The sequence below is a fragment of the Pyxicephalus adspersus genome, chromosome 6 (assembly GCF_032062135.1).
Source record: "Pyxicephalus adspersus chromosome 6, UCB_Pads_2.0, whole genome shotgun sequence".
In the NCBI taxonomy this organism is placed as follows: Eukaryota; Metazoa; Chordata; class Amphibia; order Anura; family Pyxicephalidae; genus Pyxicephalus; species Pyxicephalus adspersus.
Genome location: NC_092863.1, coordinates 85,147,009 through 85,171,054, shown reverse-complemented (window position 1 = coordinate 85,171,054; position 24,046 = coordinate 85,147,009). Strand labels below are relative to the sequence as shown.

General features: G+C 37.9%; 1 protein-coding gene across 2 annotated transcripts in view; it reads right to left on the bottom strand.

Annotated features, from left to right (window-relative positions):
• Nucleotides 1-24,046, bottom strand: part of PLPP1 (phospholipid phosphatase 1) — a 72,664-nt gene that overhangs the window by 19,586 nt on the left and 29,032 nt on the right. Inside the window, exons 2-3 of one of the 2 annotated variants that reach the window (XM_072416438.1) lie at nt 16,161-16,312; nt 9,160-9,440 (exon numbers count right to left, since the gene is read on the bottom strand). In XM_072416438.1, coding sequence (XP_072272539.1) covers nt 9,160-9,440; nt 16,161-16,312 — 433 coding nt within the window. The remainder of the gene's footprint in view (nt 1-9,159; nt 9,441-16,160; nt 16,313-24,046) is intronic. The other variant, XM_072416437.1, reaches the window with a different exon arrangement.

Sequence of the window (24,046 nt, the reverse complement as noted above, 5' to 3'; positions counted from 1 at the left end):
TGCAGCAGAAAACGTGATTATCTCATCTTTACACTATGTAACAGGACACAACAAAAGTTGTTGATATTTTAAAGACAAGAATGCTGCAACATATAGAATATGTGGGCTGTTCAGTAAGAAATGCAAAATAATTTTGCAAATCACCTTAGAAGCGTGTCAGGAAACAAGAATACCACACGGATGCTCCAGGAAAGAGTGACGAACACCGATTACTCATGCTGTGGTATGAGTTTATTCATATCTTGGGCAATAAAGCTTTTGTTGTCATTTACTGGCATGAAGAGAAATTAAAAAAAAAGTAATGGTTGGGATTACCCATCCTGTTAGCTGAACCTTCTAGTATCTGATGGCAAGCCATGATTTGCCCCATCTTCCTCGTGCCAAAAGAGGCAGAGGATGGAAATAGATGCAAAACCCGACCCATACAAGTGGATGGAAGAAGTTCCTCTTAAATTGAAGTAGAAGTTTTAGTACAGTACATTGGCTGGCAGGAAGTGATTATCCAAAGTAGAGACGAAGATAGCAAGAAAAACTTGACAGGGTTTATCCCCTACCACCCTTTTAACAATAATAAAAAGTTTTGAGTAAGGTTGGGCTTCACAGATAAGTAAACCTATTCTTTACAATTGGACTATTTGGAATGACCTTCCTTCATCGGACACATGGATATAAATCTCAGAGAAAAATATGAGCAAGATTGGATTATGCGAGTTATATTAATTTTCCCATGAAGAAAAAAGAAAGACTGAATTGCCTTCTGTATTATCAAGTATAGATAATTCAGTGATCGGACTGTTTGCCAACATTATACCACAATCTACTGTCAATGGGAAAAATCCTGTAATTTATTTTATAATGGCTTTACTTACACACGCCATCATTCGAAATTCACAAAGGCATATTGCAAAAGTGCACTTTTTTGACCAAACCGATCTGGGAACACATTTCCTGCTGCTTAGACAGTTTTCACACCCACTGAACCTTGTGGTTTGTTACTACTATGAATATACTGCTGCAAAGCCCAGGCATAGACCCATCAAACTGGTGCCTGCTAGTCACTCCACTACAGTTTTATTCTGCTTTTGCAAAATTTATACTAAAGGGAACAAACTAATCCTCCTAGATTTATTCAGGTGATTTAAGTAAAAATCTAAATCCTCATTAGGAAGGTAAAATGTTTTGAGCACATCCAGCGAATGTTAAAGTTTCCTTTCAATGGATTGAACTGCCCACTACCCTAAAACGAAGAGGAAAATACTATTACTTATTTTTTATTTGTGAGGAAATGCATGCAGATACATCAGAAGTAGAAATCAATATCTGTATACTGAATTCTTTGAGATCAGCTCCTCCAAGAGTGCTTTGGGACGCTAACAAAAGCTATGTAGCAGAACTTGAGGTTCTGATTTTCATTTGATTCTTCACGTTTTCTAATACACATAGACTTTAGGCAACATGCAATATTCACTTCTGAATTTTGGTTGAATAAGATGACAAGGCTAATCAAGCTTGTTGGAAGCACCAACAGACAGGGCTGGATTATTTTACCAGATAACTATTTTATTTTATGGGATAAAGCCAGGCAATGATGGGGGAGGCTTGGAAAACTTTTCTACATGGACAGTAACATGCATGCTTAAATGTAATATGGTAAATTATCATCACAGAAATGTCAGGTCATGAGTCCCACCACCATCTGAAGCTGCTGCTACAACCAAAGCATTTGCATGCATAAATGGAAAACTAATAGACAAAGAAAACAGAAAACTGAAAGCTTTGTTGAATCTGTTGCCCATGTAAGGTGCTTTAAAATGCTTACTATATACAAGATAAGAAAGTAACTCATAAAGTAAACCAAAAGTAACCTCACTAATTTTACACTTACACATTTTGTAATGTTCCCAAGCACCCACCAAATATAAGAGCATAAATATAAATTCAGCATCCTTAGTTGAGCCATATGGGCACATAATCATACTCCGTAGGGTGTAAGGCACTAGAAACAAACCACTTAGCTCTGTCATTCTGCACGCCTGCTGCAAAAAAAAAATTTGATTGGTTTCGTTTTATTGGACTTCAAAACATTATCCTGTTTTAAAACCACATTACATGTATGTTTTGTTTGTTTAATGTATTGAGAGTTTCTATAAACTCTAAAAAAAAAAATTGTAATTTTTTTATTCAATATTGTTTTTGCAGTGTACCAATGACAGCAGAATTAAGTCACTAATACTGATAAAAAGTTCTTGCATTCTGTCACTCTGATGGTATCTAAGTTCACCGTGTCTCCTGAGCCCCCACACCGGCATGGATTAGGCCTGGAAAAGCTGACATTACTGTGGTCAGTTTCCATGGTGAGTTGGCACCGGGCTGTAGGTATACCAGAATAGCAGACAGCATCACTTTTGTGAATCCATTTTTAAAGCTGTTATAATACACCTTTTTGTCCATGGCCAAGTTAATAAAATTCACCCACATGCAATATGCACATTTTCAAAATGCTGCTACTAAAGAAGAATATTCTTATGCTGGAAAAATATTATATATATAATAATATAAAAAATAATATTATTGTGTAACAAGCCTTTCTCATTTAGGGCAAAACAACAGATTTACTTTATCTCCCAGCAGAAGAATCCTTCACACCTCAGTTTGAGGGACTAAAAGAAATATCTTGTATTTCCAATTACGAGGGAGCATGTGCAGCGCTGTCCTATTTAGTTCGTTCACAACAGGAGTCCATTACTCTGCTTGTGCTACAACTTCAGCAATTTGTGGCCTACACTCAGTCCAAGTGAAAAGTAGCAGAGAGTGAATGAAAGACAAATATTTGAGTTTGCGGTGGTCTCAAATAAAGCAGACTTTGCTGTACAATGCAAAGTCCATTTATACCATTCATACCTCCTAATCCTGGAACAAACTGATGTCTGAGAGTATGTCTAAAATCTACATGTAAAGAAAAAAGTTCGTTTTTTAGTTTATGTGTAAGATGATTGTAGCAACATTAAAAAACTTTTAAAAATAAAAGTGTGAAGTACTATGCTAGATACTTTTGTTTGTTTCCAATTAAGTTTTATTTTAAGGAAAAGCTTTCATGGGTGACTCTAGTTTACTTTTATGTGTTGGTACTGCTTGGCTTACCTGTCTGTTCACAATCTTTCTTTCTTTTTATGTACACTGAGCTGTACATGTGATGCTGGGTATCCTGGCATCCCTTGGCTACCGGAAATTAATAAATTCTTGTGTGCATCCCGTTACGTTTTCCTGATCTGGTCAATCAAGATAGCTGATAACTCGAAAGCCAAAAGAGGACCAGGTTAGGATGACTGCGCATGGACATGGAGCAAGGACAGGTAAATGTAATTTAAAAAAAAATCAGGCAGGTTTTTTTTTTTTTTTTTTTTGCAGAAGAAAGTACCTGTCCCTTTTGCCAAAAAAGGACCTGCCTTTAATAACTTGAGTTGGCCAATGAAAGCTATTACAACAAACTTTCTGATACAAAACCATGCCCTGCTTCATTAGATGGCACCCCCACCACCATCTACTATACGTCCGCTGGCACAGATAATGCTAACCAATACAAAAAAGCTAAGATTAGAGCCATTTCTTTTATACATCATGTAAACAGTTGCTCAAGCTACCAGATGTGCCTTAGTGTTACAACACGAACACATCTTCCATCAGGTCCCACCATCTGCTTTACAAGTTAATGGCAATGAGGTCACCAAGCCCGCTGCCCAGATACACTGCATATTATATTAGATCTACAACCTTTCCTAAACTCTTGAGAGTTTGTACTTGTGTACTCCATTTCAAACACTGCTGTCCTACAGGGGGTCAGTGATGTGGTAAGTGCAGAGTACAAGGATTAAACTGTCAGCACTGTTTTGTAGGACTTACTTGTAACCTGGGATTTTAAAGCTTTGGAAAACAGATGTTATTTTTAATCTAAATTTCCAACAGCGCCATATTTGGCCACATAAATCTTAACTGATTGCACAGCCAGATGCCGATAACCGTCGTCTGTCAAACTGCCCAGCATTAAATCATAACAAAAAATTCTGCCTTGTGACGAGCTGCATTTAAATACCGCTGGGGGATCCGTGTCATCTATGGGAAAAAGATTACCAGGCTTGTAAGCAGGAAGAACAAATATCGTCAAAGAGTTTATTTTCTGCCAAAGGGCTTGCAGGACTCGTTAAACAGCAAGTAAATCCGCTTTTGACCATTAACAGGATCCATATTAAACTGAGCTAATAATTTTACTGGAGAATGTTTATATTAAAAGGAAACTTGTACTAAGAGAAATACAAAGGCTGCTATTGCGGGCCTATGAAAATGCTAGCTGCTTGGCTATCAAACCAATTCACTGTCTTCATTAGTCTACTGCTGACTAGATTTAAACCAGTATAAAAGATCTGACTTCACCTGCTGAATGTTAGTTTGGTAATATTGACTGGTAATGAAGATCTACAAAAGGGGGCAAGCAACGGAAGTTTATGTATTTGTCTAAACATTCAAAGTTCTTTGAAGATCAGCCTTATTATTATTTCTTAGATATACATAGATCATTGTAAAGGGATACTCCATACTGTTGTAAAACCCTTGTGATAATAAACTACAATGCCTGGGCTCGGTTTTAAACTTTCTGATGAATCACTAAATTGCTTTTAACTACACTTACGGAACTTTCACTTTTCTGAGGGGCATAGGAAGACCTCCATTCTTTGTTAGCACCTGAATTGTTTTCAAGGTTATAAAAAAAAAAAAAAGACATCACCTACAGCCTATTAACGGGGGGAAAGTCCTGCAAAACATCTCGTCAAAACTTAAAAAGCGAGATGTTTTCCTTAAAAGGAAAACTTAAAGTCTGACTTTACCCTTGGTGCAGACGTCTGGGAAAAGCTGTGTGCCAATGCCACAAGAAGTAAATAGGATTGGTATCTGAATTTTAGGCTAGTTTTAGGATATTGTAGAAGCTGCAAAGGTAATTTGAAAGATGCATGTTGATAGTATAGTTTGATACATAGGTAGTACTTATTGTTACATCCCATTTATCTGCCATTTGCCTCACCAAAAATCTAGTATATTACGGAGTATGAGTGAACACACATGATTTCCAGGCTGGTGACTTGGACATGGTGAACAGTCCTTGCACAGGATTGCTTACCAACACTAAACTCACACTGAAATCTAAGAAGAGCCAGAGACAGATTTTGATGCAGAAAATGTAGAGGTAAATCGGCATCGGCCAAATATCGGGCGAAAATCTGCCGTGTGTACAGTCGGTGTCGGCCATCGTCCGAACGACCGACCTGCCGGATCCACGGACGATGGACGACGACCGATCCTAATGAAAGGGAAGGGGGAGAGCGCGCAGCAGGGTGCCGCTCCGTCGCTCGCCCCCTCCCCTCTCCATAGAGCATGAACGGTGCTGTATGTACAGCACCGTTCATGCATCGTGCAGTCCCTTGTCGTTGGAAAAGATCGTGAAAGATCCTTTCCAACGACAAAAATTGCAAGTGTGTACGAAGCTTTATACTACCAGGTCATAAACCAAACTAGACAATGACTGAAGCCCGATACAAATGTGCAATAGTAGTTACACAAAACAATCTTTAGTGATCCTTTTCGGCGACAGCAGAACAAACGTGTGATGTACAGGCAGTGAAGATGAGGTTACCCAATGCTTCCTCCCCGTTACGAAACAAGACGTTCAGTCATTTCAATATCCAACAAATCATTAAACAATGAGAGAACAGTTGTACAGATGGCAGATTTTCTTGCAAGATGATCACAAATATCCGTCTGCATCTGAACAGCTTAAATCTTGAGTCAAAGTAGCAATCTGAGCACTGTAAGTGATACCTACCACTACAATGTGACAGAACCTCCGGAGAGAAGCCATCATTCTATTCAGATATTCTGATTACAATATCTCTTTCCACACTGGGCACAGGAATGAAGGTTTTATACATAAGACCATAAAATTATTTTTTTCCTCTTTTGAAATGCAGCTAAGCTGACAATCCTCCAGGCACACTGGGGAATGTATGCTAATAATACTGTTAGCAGGGTTCCCGAGCCCTTCACAGCAGTGCTTTGAAATAAAAGGCACTTGTAATATCAAGTTAACCACACCAATAGTCAAGTTACATGTAATTATAGTAACAGGCCCAGCACCCCAATATTCCTGAAAGCCAGCAAGATGTGTGCCAAGAATTAGCACAGCAATATATCACAGTTTGGATGTGGCTGAGTTTCAAAGCCTTTTTTTGAAGTCATATTAGAAAAAAAAAGGCCCGCTTCTGCATAAGTCACTCTGTAAAAAAAATAAATGCCTTTTAGTACTATATAAGCTAAAGACACACTCCAGCCATTCTCCTATTTAAACATACTATAAAAAATGTAATGTATGAAAAAAGATTAGCTTGTGGTTAAGCCTATAAGTGTTTTTGTTATATTGTTTACCTTTATTTGGGCTTTTAAATATAGGAATTGCAAGAGTTTAAAGTTTGGATGAAAAGTTTAGCGACTTTCAAAACCAAAAAGGGCACATCAAATAAGGAGAGGCCGGTCAGTGGGATATTATTCCAATAAGGGACAGTTAGGAGTTTATCCTGTATGTACCTGCTTGAGTTTGTAGGTTCTCCCTGTATTTGCGTCGGTTTCCTCCAGGTACTCCGGTTTCCTCCCACATTACAAAAGAGGCAATTAGGTTAATTGGCTCCACCCAAGAATTGACCTCAGACTGTGGTAGTGACATATGACTATGGGGGGGGGGGCATTAGATTGTGAGCTCCTTTGGGGGACAGCTAGTGGGACATGACTATGGACTTTGTACAGCACTATGTAATATGTCAGCGCTTTATAAATACTGTGTATTAATATTATTACAAGAAAAAGGCCATGGTACAAAGTGGAAACATTGACCAGGCAAAAGCTTGCAACTGATAGAACATTCAATTTTACTTTAATTGCCAAGGGAAATTTGTTTCCTTAGCCCTGCTCCTGTTCTATATATGTAGAAAAAAAATTAACTGCTTATTATTGACCAGCTCAAGGGAGAGCCAGGACAGGACAGAAAGGTCTGAATAAGAATTACAGGTATAAAGTCAGTATTTAAAACTAACATATTTGCATTGCACATAAGTTGGAAGGTCATATCTCCCCTCTCATTGTCTCTGTCTACCTGCTGATTATATTAAAAGAAATTTACTAGCACATAGATGGATGTGCGGTATATACAGGCACACATGAATATGGGGATTGGGAATGTCCATGTCTTTGTCCTAAACCTCTTCTAAAAGGGTCCAATAACTGATCATATAAAAACCCGACTACTGTATAATGTCCGTAGCCAGCCTAATTTATAAACCTTTTAAAATTACATTTTATAAAATATCATAAAAGATTTTCTGGAATCTCATTAAATTCAGTTCTTCAATAGGTATTTATTCCTGCACTGAAGGATTTCACTGTAGTACAAAAAAAGAATTACCCACTCGACCACACTAAAATCTCAAAGGCCTTTAATGAGTAGTGGAAAAAAACAGCTGGCTGAACAGTCAGGGATGTCGATCAATAAGCCCTGTAGACAGTCAGTCTGCAATGCACATTGTGACAACTCTCAGGCACTTAGTACAGCACATGGTCAGGAATGAGCCTGTAATTGCTGTATGTCACTCGTTTAACATTGACAAATCATTTGCACTTTACAAAGTATACTAAACCAGTTGCATTAGTCAGATGATCGATATATCCCTCTAAATTGTCAATATTTAGTATCCATGACACCTTAATATGCCAATAAAATCACTTGAACTAATCAAACTATGTGTACTCATACTGCGTGTGTACAAAAAGTTGAGCTCATACCAGTGGTCCACCAGAAGCATAAAATTGTGCTGCCATTTCCTTCAATGTCATGTGAAGGATGTAGTGAGCATTTATGAAAGCTCTCCAAGGCTGGAAAAGTAATTAGCTATTTGTTAGCAAATGTTTTCAATCCTGGACCAGATCCATTCTAGGTTTGCTAGATCACCCAGGTTCGCTGATGAAAGTGTATCTTTACCAGCATTGGAGAACTTGAATAAATCAGACCCAATGAATTAAAGTTGAAACACACAGTAGCAGCCCAAAACTGTATAAAGATGTAATCATGTGTCCTCCAAAGCTTATTATGATGTTAACCTGCATTGGGAAACCCTCCAGTCTTCAATATAGATTAGTGGAAAGCACCACCTCCTTCCAACACTTTGGGTTTATTGCCATCAGAAAGATATCTACATTGAGTTGGTATGCACCCCTTAGTGTGAGTGTGTCTAAACTCCAACCTTCATTAGCTTCTTTCTACCCTGTTTCCCCGATGATAAGACACGGTCTTATTTTTTTTTGAAGGCCAAAATATGCTCTAGGGCTTATTTTAAGGGGGATGCCTTATTTACCCATGAAGAAGACTACAGTACACAGTTATTGTTCATGTGCCATTCATGTCCACTTCTGATCAATCTGTAAGTAATCGGTGGGTGGCTTATTTTTCATTTTTACCTAAAAAGGGGGGGCTGTCTTATTTGATGGCCCTGCCTTATCATCGGGGAAACACGGTAGCTATGCCAGTGTTGTCTGTGTCTGTATTATTCTTATACATACATTAGACTATAGGAAACCTTCAGTCAGCCAATAATGTACAAAGTTGTACGTTTCCTGTAAAGCTCGGACAATGTTATATAAAGGATTTTAGAGACGACCTGTAGCTATATATAGCAATATACTATAGCAAATATACACTTAAGACCTAAAAGTATTAGGATGTAAAACTTACCTGTACATTTTCCCCTGGCTACAAAACAATCACTAACATCTCTGCTACAGCTGAGAAAACTGCCTTTGAATTTTTTGTGTGGAGCCTAACATCACATGTGAGTATGGGTGTATGCAAGTTGGATGGAGTAAGTTTGACATTAGTTTCAGATAATTTTAGGATCATTCAGAATTCACAAACAGGTGCCATTGGTCTGCATTTGATCTCTTTCTGACCTGCATTTGACTTGCTTCAAACATAATTTGTATGGGAACAGAAAATCCAATTGACACATGTTACCCATGGACTCTGTCTGTTACAATACACAAAAAAAGACACACAAGTAATCTACTCACCGGGCCTCACTGGACTTCACAGGGTCCCCTTCACACACAAAGTTCACAATGTAGCCGGCACTGCAGTTGATTTTGGACCAGTTGGGTTTACAAACATCCAGAAAATGTGGCCTGAGGCGACCTATAGTGTACTTGGCGATATCTGTCAGTGACTGACTGACTGCGGCTCCAAAGATGAACGTCCCAATGGCTTTGTAAATAGTGGCTACATATTGATTCCTGATAAAACCATTAGACTGCAACCGTTTAAAATATACCGATAATGCCTCTCCTAAAATCATCTGCAGGAAAACAAAAAAGGACAAGAGTTAACAATGCAAAATCTCCAAAATGCATATTTACTGTCAGTAGGCTTACAATATGCAACCTGCAATGACTGCACCAGAATGCTGCATGTGCTATGTAGTTCTAAATACCACACAAAACATAAAGAGCATGTGTAACATTTGGTGCCTTTACAGACTTCTACTGATTAGATGAAACATACTTATACATTAAATTCGAACTCCAGGCACAAAACTCTTCTTAATATACTCCTGAACAGACACCAACATAATTTATTATATTTTGCATGTACCAAAACACCCAACTCACCACCAGCTACAGACAGCCTGCAAAAAACATGGGGGTGGATACAATCTTTGGCATACATTGCTCCCTACTTACTGAGATTCATCACAAACGTTTAACAGGCAATTTCCCTTCTCCAGTAAAACATACTCACCTGCCTGATGGCTCCTTAAATTATCAGAATAGCTGAGCTGTTTAGTTTCTGGATACCTGGCACATTATTTATAATGATGATTTATACAGCGCCAACATATTATACAGCGCTGCACATTCTGGCTGTTATCACGTGCCTGTGATCAGAACGAGGAAAAGAAGGAAAAAGATGGCGGTGCTAGCGACCAAATGGTGGAATACGAGTATAGACTGGGTTTAGTTCCACTTTAAATAATTATTTAACCTCCGAAATTGTTATTTCCTGGTTCTCTACCCTTTTGTCTGTCCCTTAAAATATAACTCCATGGCAAAAATCGCTAGCATTGCTTCATCCAAAAAAATAATTGTGCAGCCTGATTGCAGTTCTTTGTCAGTTATGTCATTATTGTTTTTTTTACCCACCCTTTTTTCCTATAAAAAAAAAATTGCAAACTTTTAATATTGTGTAAACTGCTAAAACTGGGCAAAGTAGTGCAAAATGGAAATCAATTTATTATTAATATGGCATTTTAATGTGTGCTGAGGAAAGCTTCAGGAGAGAAGTCAAACACCCCAGAATGATGGAAGGAAACACAATCTTTTGGTGTAAACTCAATAGCCAACTCCTTAAGTGTATTCTGCTCAGGTACAACCAACAAAAAACAACTACACCAAACTCTAAAAGGCTTTGTGATACAAATAGTCCTTTACCTGTGCAGACATTTTGTTTTAGGAATGACTCTCTGAAAGGAAAGTAATACACTGCAAAGTCAAAACAAAAAGGCAAGGCCAGACAAAATGAGCTATTACGCACAATGTATTTTATTGCCATTACTCCACCCTCACGATATTTGTAATACAAAAATATGCCGGTACAACTAGTGACGCATTTAATTTTAAACTGTACTAACAAAAGTACCAAGATCAAGATAACAGTCTATTGTGACTTTCTACACAGAAGCCCTACAGGAGAGAAGAGCGGCACTCTGTGCCAGTAAAACGTCTATTGCTGTATATGTATTTAAGTCCAAACATGCTTAAAGGAGGAGAAAGCCCAGGTACTACTTTCAAATCATATGCTGGGCTGGTTTTGGACCAGGCTGTTCTAATCAACTGCAGTACAGTCCACAGGGGGAGGTCCAGGAAGTGTCCACACTATCCAGAAGAGGTGTCTGGATCACACAACTGGATGAACTAAATTAAAAAACCTTTGGCAGATAAAACAATTCACACGTGTGTATTTCTTTGTGTATTTACCTCCATGACTGAAGCTAAGTGTTAAAGCAAGGATTTGCAAATGAACATAACTTGATATTATATAAGCTTACTGTTTTTTCCCTTGACCTTTAGATGTTCTTTAGCTCTGTCCTTAACTTTTTCTATGCAAGGAAGGAAAAAGATAAAATGATTTCCTTTGTGCACCTATTATTTCCTAGTGTTGGCATACTAAGGGAGTTGTAATCTGATGTTAAGTCACCACTCCCTAAGCAGCGCATAGGAAATAACCATCAAAATAGAAAGAGACAGGAGAGTTTTGGAACTCAATGCTGCTACCTTAAGCCAGAAGTCTGCATATAGCAGCAGAGATCCCACAGAGAATTATTGTCTGGGGATGTCTGCTGCCAAACATGGTGATAAATAACATTGGGTGACCATGATCAGTTCAAGTGGCAGAAGACGAACGAGTGATGTACACATAGAGCCATTCTGTTCTATAAAGGGGGGGGGGGGACAAGCAAGCGGCACCCCACTGTGCACTGCTATAGTCACCCAATAATCTGCTGAAGAAGATTGCTGAAAGTTTGTTGACACACTGCTGTACCCATGTCAGATTTTCACCCAAGAGGAGTAGAACCACTCAGACATAAAAATATCTGGCCTGAGTAAAGCTTAACTGTGCTATTATTCTACCTAATAAATTCTACTACTCGTCAATGACTGAAACGGCTATCGGATCACAAGGAAAATCTGGGAAATCACTGGTGCAAAAATAAACCTTCTTTTCCTTCTGCTTTACAATCCAAAAAAATTGAAAGACAAAAAAGAACAAAGTTTGAAAGGTCAGAGAACTTTAGTAAACTTACAGAATATCAAATTATGCTCACTCAGCCATTTTTTTTAAGCAGTAAGCTGTATCAGTACCTGTGCTCAACTTTACAAATTGTTTCCAAGCTGGTTTGTACATCTGAAACGACAGCACGATGAGAGATGGGGAAGTAGTGGCTGGAATGTAGGGTGTAGTTGCATTGTGACAACCAAGTTATGTCCACAACAAACACAAAAGCGGAATTGTTTTTGATCTTGGAAAGAGGCCTAATATTTTGTAGCACACAACTTCCACTTCCAAAAGGTACATCCAGAAACAAGAAGTAGACCCAGGGCTTTCTGTGATACAAGTTAAATAACCGAATTTAGTATTTTTGTCTTAGTTACTTAGGCAGATGGGCCAAAAAAGGGCGCTCACCTGGTACTAATCACATTATTGTTGCATTCCTCACTCACTAACATAATGGGCTAGAGAATAAAATATATTACATCGTTAAATGTAAACCTGTAATTAGAGTAATGCAAAGGTTATAATTGCATGGCTGACCCTTTGATATCCATAGTGAGCCACTGACTTGGAACAGGTAATCAAATCAAAAAGTAATACATTCTTATCTATATACTTGTTCTGGATCAGAGTGCTTCAAAGTACCAAAGCAGGAGGATTATTAGGAAGCCAGGGAACTGACATTTTGGAAGGGGCAGCTTCTTGGTTTCAGGGGCCCTTTAACAAAAGCAGAAATTCTCCAAGCCCAGGAGAACGCCTGGCCTCTAGAGATTGCATTTCTTTGGGCAGAACATTCTGTGGAGCTTCAGATTTCCATCTGTTTTCTGACAACCTTCCCGGGCTGGAATTATTCTTTTTTTACTCTCTGTGCTGGGAAAGATTCTTTCAAGGTCTTCTGCTGTCAGAACTGCTGGCAAAATGCGATGCTTTTCTCCGCATGATCTTGTCAGAGAGACGATGAGGAATCTTACAGTAGAGAAGGGTTTATAGCGAGAATTTCCAGCTGCCAAGACGACTATTTGATTTAGTTATGTAGTTGAGAATATCTACATGTAATAGACAGAATGGAAATGCACAGATTTTCTTTAACATAATACTCTGCAGCACTTAGCATCTTTTTACTTCAACCCAGCAGTTTAGCTCCTTCAAATCAAGTTAATCCCCTGTGTAAACTACGAATAGCCAAAACTTTAGATTACACATGACATGGCCAAGAACTCCATGACTAGCCTGTTGCCGTCACATCCTCCTCCATACTGCCAGTTTTTCTAATTATTGCAAAAATATCTCTCATTATCATTTGAAGCCAGCAGGTAATGATCCAGGTTTCTTTTCATATGTTTACTAAGTGAACCCTAACTGTTTTACTGAGGTCTGTTAACTTAAGGTTCTATAGCTGACATTCAGATTACACACACAGCTAAATGATTCAGAGGAATGACTTATCTCCTTCCTTCCATATTCTAGTTTTGCTTCAAGGTACAGATTGACAAAAAAGCAAAATGTTCTGTTGTGCTCTCTCATTAGAAATCAAAACCTCTCTGATCTACCAGCATGATGTAGTAAAATGTACAGTACATCAATTTTAAAACTTTTAGTAGTTAAAAAAAAGGTAAAAAAATCATGATATTTCCTCTTTGAGGGAAATTGAGTTAGTAATCAGCAACTACTATTGCATTACCTGGTGTTTTTTTTTCAACTATTTATGATTTGTCTTATTCAAGGTCAATGTTAACCAAATGTTTTAGATATAGATAGAGCGGGGAAAAGTTAAATATGTTGTCAGGTCTTTTCTTGATATTATTGAGGAGATATTCCATGAATTCCTGTGTGACATCTGTACAAGAAATGTGAAGTGCAGTTGTCAGGAAAGGAAAGTAAAAGCAACAATATTACCATTAACAGCAGTTATAACCATTTGTTACTCTAATAAATGTGGTGGTGGGGTAGGGGTATTTTCCCATCACTTTCTGTCCTGAAGTTGGGGTTTTAGGCTCCTATTCTATTACCAGTTTTATAAACCTTTTTCCTATTATTTATCGGGCCTCTGAAAAACAATAGTACCTTGGTGTTATATTCTATGTAAATATGGCAGACTTGATGTAACATGCACAGGCTGTTCTGTCCTCTGTATGCCCTTACAAAGAAGCTGCAGTAAAAATACCAAAGTATTTACTGTCATTAAACAGTTACTATCTGCCAGCTGGACCAAACTGGCCATTTCTACACCATTACCATTACTACCATTGATATTACACATACTCTTCTTCCTAAATAACTATGTCCCTTTAAACATTTACGCTGTAGACCTTTCTGGGGGGGAAATTCCAAGAAAAAATTGCTGATCCCCGCCATTGAATTTTTTTTTTTTTCTATTCATTTTATTTAGTGCCACGTTTGTGTTTTATTAGACACGGAGATCGTGCCAATGACTATTTCTCTGCCAGCATGTTAAGCCCTTGTTGACACAGCCCGGTAGCACATGGCTGCTTTCTCGGGTCTGACTACAGTTTCAAGATGGCAGAAAATTGGCTTGTTCTAACAAAATAAAGTTAATGAGCGAAGAACATTACAAGACCACTAAACATACAAGATTTACCAAGCCCATGGGGCGGAACTACATGAATATCCCTCATTATACCACAACTAAAGTTTTACCACTACCATTCAACTGATAACAATGATCCCCATAGCAGCTTTGAGGATATTACCTGCTCACAGTTCTGCTTTTGTACAACTGGACCTGTTAAACCAATTGGAAATTATGAATTTTGGAGGCCAGACTGACCACACTAGGAAAAATTCATTTAGATCCAAAGACATCAGTAACCTGGGAGATATTTATGGCTCAAAGTGAACAGTTTATCATTGGGGTATGATTGCAGGTCACGGAATGCAGGAGTTTTCCCATCTAATTTTAGATTAGAGATGGAAAACTCTTTAAACACAGACATGCTTTAATGACAATCTCAGACACCCATTAAATATAAGTCTAACACAACTAAAGATAATGGTACTGACAGAAATAAAGATTTTCCTACACACATTTTATTTATAGTCCAATTCTCCCATAAAATACTGTTTTTAGAGTTTTTAAAGTAGACTTACAGCCAATACGTTTCTTTGTGTTATATGGAGTTAGGTATATTAAATGATCCATTGAATCAGCCTCTCTCAATCTTTCATAACATGCAGAAACCCTTGAAACGCTTTAGGTCCTAGGGAACCCCTGCTATATTTATTATATCCACAGCTCACAGTAGATTAGTGTGGTCAGTGGGAAGAATGCTTAGTGCATTGCTGGCCATTGGTGTCAGTTACGACCTGAGAGGTACAAATTGCTCATTGCTCAAGAAGCCCCTGACAAGTTTTGGAGGAACCCAAGGTTTCCACAAAACCCTGGTTCAGAAACACTGCATTAGATATTTACTTTTGGTTTTGGAAAAACATTACTTCTGATGATGAAAGGTCTAATAGCTATGGACTGTATGGAATGATTCCCAGGCCCCCTCCAAAATTTAGAATGCTGGGCAGGGCAGGAGAGCACCTGTTGTTAAGTGAGGGATGAGCTAAGTTTTACTTTGCTTACTGGAAATTTTACCAGACAGGGTAGTTGCAGTCTCTGGTCCCAATGTAGACATTTTCCAATACTGTCTCTGTCTGAATGACATTCCACAAGTTTTGACTTGGTGTACATTTTTTTTTAAGATACACTTATCCTTGTGTTTTTTCTGTATCTAGTAAAAGTATTTGCTTATTACAAATTCAGGAGGAGCTGCCAAGTAATGCTGCACAATCACTCCAGTGACTGTAATTGGAAATTTGTGCTTGCATTTAATACCTATGTTGTTGTCATCTTGTTTTATTTATAAAAAGCCATAGTGAATCGTTCATGAATGCGTCCTGGCGGATACACAAATGACGAATGAGTGAAAGGGATAGCTTTCAGCGGGGTGACGCTCACTCATTCTCCCGCCTCCCCTCTCCATGGAGCAGAATGGCACTGTATGTACAGCACTCGTCCATACATCTTTTCAGTCTTTTGTCTTTGGAAAAGAACGTGAAAGATCCTTTCCAACGACAATTAATGAACATGTGTACGCAGCCTAAGACTTTTTAATTATATTTCAAAATATAATATTGCGTGAATATATATTTTTTTTTGTTAGTACTGGTATGTACATTTTCAATTGACAGCAACTGCAAAGAAAACCAAAGAATCCTGAAAGGTAAAAAAAAAACTTACAATAATAATACTGAGTGGTATCACTATGGCAGCTAACAACTGATAAGAAATTGTGTCTTCTTTGTACGGGTACCGGATGGAATCATCGTTACAGAAAAATCCACGTTTGAAGGAGCTATGCTTCAAATTGAGAATTGCAAAAGGCAATCCGGCTAGCAAAAGGAAGAGAGATATGCGTTAATACTGGCAGGGAGCAATGGCATAACACAATGTAACACTGAGTTAATGAGAAATGGTGCAAAATGCAGAGAAAGTGGAAAGCAAAAAACAGGAAATGATAGAATAGAAGAAGAGTATTGTGGTTCATGCTTCATTTATAAAAGAGCCAACATCCCAGACTGATTTGTAAGACAGCAAAAGGAAGGATTACAGCACATAACAAATATTACTACATAAAAGAACCATTTAGCACATTCACAGGGATAATGAATCCAATGCAGTCATTAAGCAAACCTGACCTAATCTAAAACACTTGCACTTACAAATAAATGGTAAGCAGATGGGCTTTATTGTGACATGGGTAACATTCAAGACCCTATGTACAACTTAAACCTTAAAGGGGCTCCCAAGAAAGTGAATATAGCAGTACCGGTACTTGTGAGCATTACAAGTTCAGCACAGACATGTTGCTACCTTTTAGACCATGTCAGATTCACTTTTATTATAATTAATAACCTTTTTTATTTAAGAAGTGCCAACATAATATTGAGCGCTGTACAAAAAAAAATGTTGCAGATGACAAAATTAAACAAAAAATTAAAAGTACAATGACACAGGAGGAGGAGAGGACCCTGGTCCATGGAGGTCACAATCTCAGAGGTGGGGGATTTGGAATGGAGGCCAATTAGTGATGGGTTAAGAAACAAAAGAAAATGGGTGTGAAAAGGTAGGTTGTGGGGTTTTTTAAAATTAGTTGAATGTAGGTGACAGCCTAAAAGGACAAGCAAGGGAGTTCTGAAAACAAGTGGTAGCAGCTCTAGAGAAGTCTTGGAGAAGAGGTTATGAGCGAGGGGGGAGATGAGTTCTTTTATTTATCCAGGTTGAGTTTCAGAAACCTGTCATCCATTCATGATTTACAGGTGCATGGGGTTGGAGAGGTATGGTAAGCTGGCACATCACTTCTGATTTTGATGATTTTATCTTTTAAGTATGTGGCTATGTAATAGTAGTGATAATGTGAGGGCTTGTAGGGTTTAGGAGGGAGTCCTTTGTGGCAAGGAGGGATTGTGAGTTGGATGCCTGTATACCAGCAGAAAGGCAATTTTGCTAGGAAACAGTAAGTTCAGTGTTAAAGTGATGTAGTTTAGCCTTGTAACAGAGAAATTCCTATTCAGTCCAAATTTATTCCACTTGCAAAAGCAGTTTTTTTTTTTTTTAGATATTTAGTGTGATTGTTGTGCCATGATCAGGAGTTAACAGGATGGGGAAGCGGAAGGTGGAAAAGGCAACTTTACCTTGAACCAAAGATAGAATGTGGTTTTATTGTGTGGTAGCTCGGTCCAGAGATGCAATTTTACAAAGAGTGGGAGTTAATGAAGAGAGGACGGTTAAGAATAGGGTGTGGTGGAAGTTACTGGAATCTCTTTGCAATTGACCTGGTCTGAGAGGAGGCAAAGGAGGGCAAGATGTGGAGGTTGGTAAAAAGAAGGTTGTAGTCAGTTCCCTTTACTTCTACTCTGAGATCCACAATAGTGTTGGAAAAACTGTTTAAACCTGACTAAACCAAAAATGGAACAAGGCAAATAGCAATCAGGTTTTTAATTGGAAGAAAAAGGTGTAATGAAGAAACATGATAGAGGAAAAAATTGTTTAATTGGCCAAATGTGTGTGTACACTACACTACAACTAATTTCCTCTCATCCCTGAATTCAGCCAGCGGGAATATCAATATGACATTCAATGTACGAAGGGCAATAGATGCCAGGTTCCATTACCCAGCACCCCTGTATTACAGTAGGAACCATGTATCTACATGAGGAGGTGGCGATTCCTGCTCACAGAACATAAGGTGGTAAACAAGGCCTTAATCTGTTAAAAGACATGAGGCATGGGAGATCACAAGTCAGTATATTTAGATGATTAATTTGTTCAATAAAAGATAACACTGGAGAATTTGTCTTTGTCTCTTGCCAATTTTGGCTTTAGTTGGCCTTTAAGACAATAGTTCCCCCTGGAAGATTTCCCTTCTCTTTTTCTGAGAACTGGATAATTTTGGAACATTTATCTTCTAACTCAGTGACAATAGATATAAGGGAAGACAGAGGGGTGATATTTCCCAAGCAGAGATACTCAGCAAAAAACCTAAGGGGGTGGCACGGTTGGCTCAGCGGCTAGCACTCTTGCCTTTGCAGAGTCCTTGAGTTGAATCCTGGCAAGACAGGATCTAAAAGAAATTTGCATGTTCTCCCTTTGTTTTTGTGGGTTTCCACGGAGCACTACAGTTTCCCCCTACATCCAATGGTCATTAAGGTTAATTAACTTCCCCTGAACCAACTTCAAAGCATAGTCTGCCAGGTACTATATGGATACAAGATAATAATTCTAAAAAAATTATATAAATAAGTAATATTTCATATATATATATATATATATATATATATATATATATATATATATATAGATATATGTAAATTGTTTAAAAACCTGAGATGAGATTTAATGCATTACTACTCCATAAATAGAATGTAAATCCTATTCCTCTATTAGTAAGCTTGCCTTATTTGAATAGAGGTGGAAGAGGCCAGAGCCATTAAAGTTTGTGTACACAGAAATCGAAAGTCAGACGCATTTAGGAAAAAATAGATTACCCTAAAGATGTGTTTTTAATACACCTGTGTGCATATGTCAGCACATTGTTTGATTTTCACAATGTTTTTGTAGGAGAACTGCTTCAAACATTTGTCAAATAAACAAACACAAGCTATGTAGTTACCATGTTTACAGTGCGATTTCCCCAATGGAAGGTAAAAAGTAAATGAAACCTGGCTAAATGAAACCATGACATTTGAGATCCTTTCAATCTTTCAATCCGTTACTCAGATTCCAAATGACCACATCCACAAGTCTTAAAGCCACACAATTAGATTATTGTACAATTTCCTATAATACAATGACTACCTAAATATTCCAGTGCTCAAAGCAGAATTTTTTTTTAACCGGGTAGGAAGAAATTGAAGGCGGGTGGCAGCCCGTTTTGTGACCCATCTCTTTGATAACCATCCAACAGCCGGGTGGTTACAGAAAATTGCTGGGTGAAGCGCCCGGCTAAAAGGGGCTGGGGAGAACAGTGTAATCTATTCAATATTTTAACTTAAGTCAGCTATTACAGGACTCAAAAATCTAACTCAGACTAAAGATAGTTCATGTGGGTCCAGAATACAGTCAGCTGCTAAATGACAATCGCTTGGTAAAATATCTGCTGCAAGCCAACATGTCACACGTCATACATAGGCATCTGTCATGGCTGGGTGCCACACAAACATAAAAAAGCAGAGATGAAACGATCAGGAAATTTTTATCAAGATATAAATATTCAGCGCTATCTGGGCATTGTGGCCAATACAGCTGTGCTTTTTCTTCGTAAAGTAGTAACCTTATCTTACTTTTTCAAGATGGGGACAACAACAAAAAACTATGCACTAGAATATATTGAAATGATCACTGTAACTGAGAAAGATTTGCTAAGCATTAATGACAACCAACCAATGGAGGACTGGGAACTCTAGGCCGAGTATAGATTACTGTCAACTAAGGCGAATGATTGTGATTGTCTCGTGCAAAGATCTAGTACTATCTGTACAGCGCTCTTTTTATCAAAAAAGAGGATTCCATTGACATAAATGCAAAGGAAGATCAAATTTAAGCAAGTGTGGCTTTCAATACAGGAACAGATGGGGTAAACAATGTACCATACAAAGTATGGCATGGTGTTACAACAATTAGTTGGTATGGTGAAAGGTCTGTGTTTCCAAAGGAAGTGGTAATTTTTAAGCATTTTCACATCTGAAAATTTATCAGCATCAAATTCCTTCACAGTTCCGATCCCATGATATCTCAAAACCATACTACTTTTTGGTAGGATGATAGGTCTAAGAGGGGATTAGACCATTTTACTATAAAGGCAATTGCAAAGGCCTACCTGCCCATAGCCCAATCCCCTCCTGCACTTAGTTTAACCATATAATCTTTTCATTATACTATTTCAAATTTTAAGATGAAAGGAGAAGCCCTCGGGTCAATTTAGGAAACAAACAACTGTCACATTAAAAATTGCAAGCAGGCAGATTCTTGATTGCAAAAGAGACAGGCAATGTCCCACCGGCAATACCACAAACTTGCCTGCCCGTTTGCAAGCGTGCACTGAGCTAACAAGTGTACGATCCAGGCTGCATAGCTGGTTTGCTGGGAATAAATAAACTCCCGTGAGATACGTCATTCTGGACTGGCAAATCAAGATGACTGAAGATCCCAAACTCGAAAAAGGCTTGGGTAAAGATGCCAGAGTGAGGAGAAGAGAATTTAAATATAAAAAAAAAAATTACGATCAGACAAATAAGTATATTTTATTAGGCCTGTTCCTTCTGCAAAACCTGAACTGCCTCTGTGCAATTTTTACACTTTTTAATTCTTCTTCAAAGCCTATACCAGAACTTGGTTGTTCAACGAGCTATCAACATTCACAATTTATCAAACTTAAACCATATTTTTATAGCAACAAGATATTAGGCAGTGCTGTACAATAAATAAGGGTTGCAAGTGACAGACATGTCAACTTAATTTGACTCGGCACCATAGAGTCCAAAGTTTCTCTATAGGAATTGCGTGATGGTCTATATAATGTCAACGAGAGGCTTTAATTATTAGCTAGAATGATGTCACACACACCCCGAGAGGAGAAGGTCACACACCCATCCTAATATTAGCTCCCTCAGAAATCTATCCTGCCGCAGAAGGGTGTAGCACAACAGACATTTCACACATTCAAACAACAGCAACTCAAACATCTCTACTTAAAAAGGTCAAAATTAAGCCTTGGGAAGAAATATAAATCGCACCTAATAAGAACAAAGACTCACAATGCCGTGAGAATATGACCACCTACAATCAGATATGTTCATTATTTTTTTTTTTTAATGCGAGTTTCATTTAAAACCCAAATCAAAGCAAAACTTACTGTTTCCAATTTGACTAGTCAGGACGTAGAAATACCGGTGTCCACTGTTTGTTGCATCAGTGACCCTCGTCAGAAAGACTACCCCTCAAATCCAGCTTGTGACAGCATTACAAGAACGATGGTCACCAACACGGAAAGACAGACAGTAATAAACCATAACAGGGACAAGAGATTTAGTTGGAGTTTGCCTTAAACTCTAGACAAAAGGTGAACGTTTTATAACAAATAAATAAGGCATAATAAAAATCTGCCTTGTTTGTGAATAATCAACTTAATGTAATGTTTGGCCTACAACAGTTCCAAAATATCCTTATTAAAGCAGACCGAGACTCAACATTTTTACTTTACATAAAAGGTTAGACAACACTTACCGTATTTTTTGGCGTATAAGACGCACTTTTTCTTCCCCATAACTGGGGGGGAAAAGTGGGTGCGTCCTATACGGCGAATGCAGGTTTAAAAAATAATTAAAACCAGTAACATACTTACCCGATACCGCGATCCCGCGTGCTTCTCGTCTTCTCTCCTCTCCTCCTGGCTGCAGCGCGTGTCTCCGCCTTCCTGCAGACCCAGCGAGGAGAAGCCTGCACACGCGATCCCGGAAGCAAGCTGGGAGAGCAAGAGTGCCCCCGCGATCCCGGAAGCAAGCCGGCGGAGAGAAACGGACCGGTAAGTGGGAAGGGATGATCAGCAGGGGATAAATAGGCACAGAGTGGGGAATTTATCCTCTTCTGATCACTCTGTGCCAATTTATCCCCTTCTGATCGCCCTGTGCCAATTCAAAGGGTGATCAGAAGGGGAATTTAAATTGGCACAGGGTGATCAGAAGGGGAATTTAAATTGGCACAGGGTGATCAGAAGGGGAATTTAAATCGGCACAGGGTGATCAGAAGGGGAATAGTCTTTCAGAATCTTTTTTTTCTAGATTTTCCTCCTTTAAAATTGGGTGCGTCTTATATGCCGAAAAATACGGTACATGTAAAATAAACATTTATGAATTAAAAAAAAAAAAAGGGGCAAAGCAGCCATCAAGGGATCTGCGGGATTAGAGGTAAGTGTCATTTTTTATTTTTAGTATAGTTCCGCTTTAAATAAAATAAAGCTGAATTCTATCAAACTGCTAAATATACAACTGAAATAAATATATATATATATATAAACAATTTTATGATCCAGACACCCCAGTTAGACATCATTAATACGTTAATTTAGCACTTTTGGTCTTTGTTCTTTTCAAAAAATTATTCTGTGGAATCATTAGAATGCTATTAAAAAATACCCAGTAACCATATCATGATGAAATATAACACAACTTGGTTCTTTTCAGGAAGTTTTATGTTTACTTTTTGCTTACGATTCTGTGGCCAGTTATTTTTTGGCAGCTAAGTAAATACATGTATACATATCTGCTCCACCACAACAGACATAATGCCAACCACTAAAATCATATTTTTTATATATATATATATATATATATATATATATATACACACATACACATAAATATACACACACACACAAATACATACACAGATCCACACTCCTCTACTTCTAAGCTACAAACGTAGCGTAGACAACATCCAGAAATAAATTACTCCTGAAAAGTTACGATGCACACACCTGGTTGTTGGCGTTGATTATAGCTTTCAAAATAAATCAGAAATATTTTAGCACTTGGCTGGAAAAGTTACATAAACAAAGACAAAGCCAAAAGTGGAAGAAAATAAAAACTCCCTTTCCCGTCAGGTCCAAAAACAGAAAGCGGACTTTTATAGTATTTCCTCCACTTCCTAAATGATAGGGGAAAAAAAATCCTTCTGATTTACAGAGATAGCTATATAGTCGACAAAGAATCCCAGAACACTGGCGTAAAACTTCTCTGGAAACATACAGCTACACTAAAAAAATACAAATAAATAAATCTGAAAAGACAAGAAAAAATAAAATTAAGTCAGATCATTGTTTTCATCAGCGCCTGCCATTTTATAGCCATAAATCAACTGTTATATTTTGCCATTCCAAAAAGTGTGTACAGTGTTTAAACATTCTTCACTACCTGTAACTCTAAAGTAAATGTGAAACAACAAGAATGGCATCCTCAGACTTGTCTTCTGGAAATGCTGTTTAATTGGAGCCGTGTTTCAGTCTTCGAGATGTAGTATAACATGTGCAGGTGATATCATATTTTACATTTTGCTCCCACTAGGGTGTGTGGTGTTTTTTATTTATTTGTATTGTGTTTTTTGTATTTGTATTTTATATATATATTTATATATTGTGTTTTAAATCACTTTGGAATATGAACCACAACTGAAAGAAGTCATGTATGTTACGCTTTTAAAAATATGATTTATGGCAATGCATGCTATTGTGTGTTTTGCTGACATTAAGAAACAATGGTAAAATGGTACACGAACATACCTATTATGTTTTGCTATGTGTTGTGGTAAGGCACAAACTTTCAGGAGTATAGAGACTAGTGAGAACAAGTCCTTTTGTTATCAGCAAACAAAAGAAAACATAGAATAAGAGGTAAATATTTGATGTAAACTCAAAACAACATAGGCTAAAAAATATATATAGTACAATGTACTGTATGTAGGCAAACTACACTCCCCCCAACCATACACCTATTTACACAGACTAAGGCTAGGTACAGATGCGCAATAATTATCATTGGAAAATGAACGATTAACGACCGATCAACAATTAT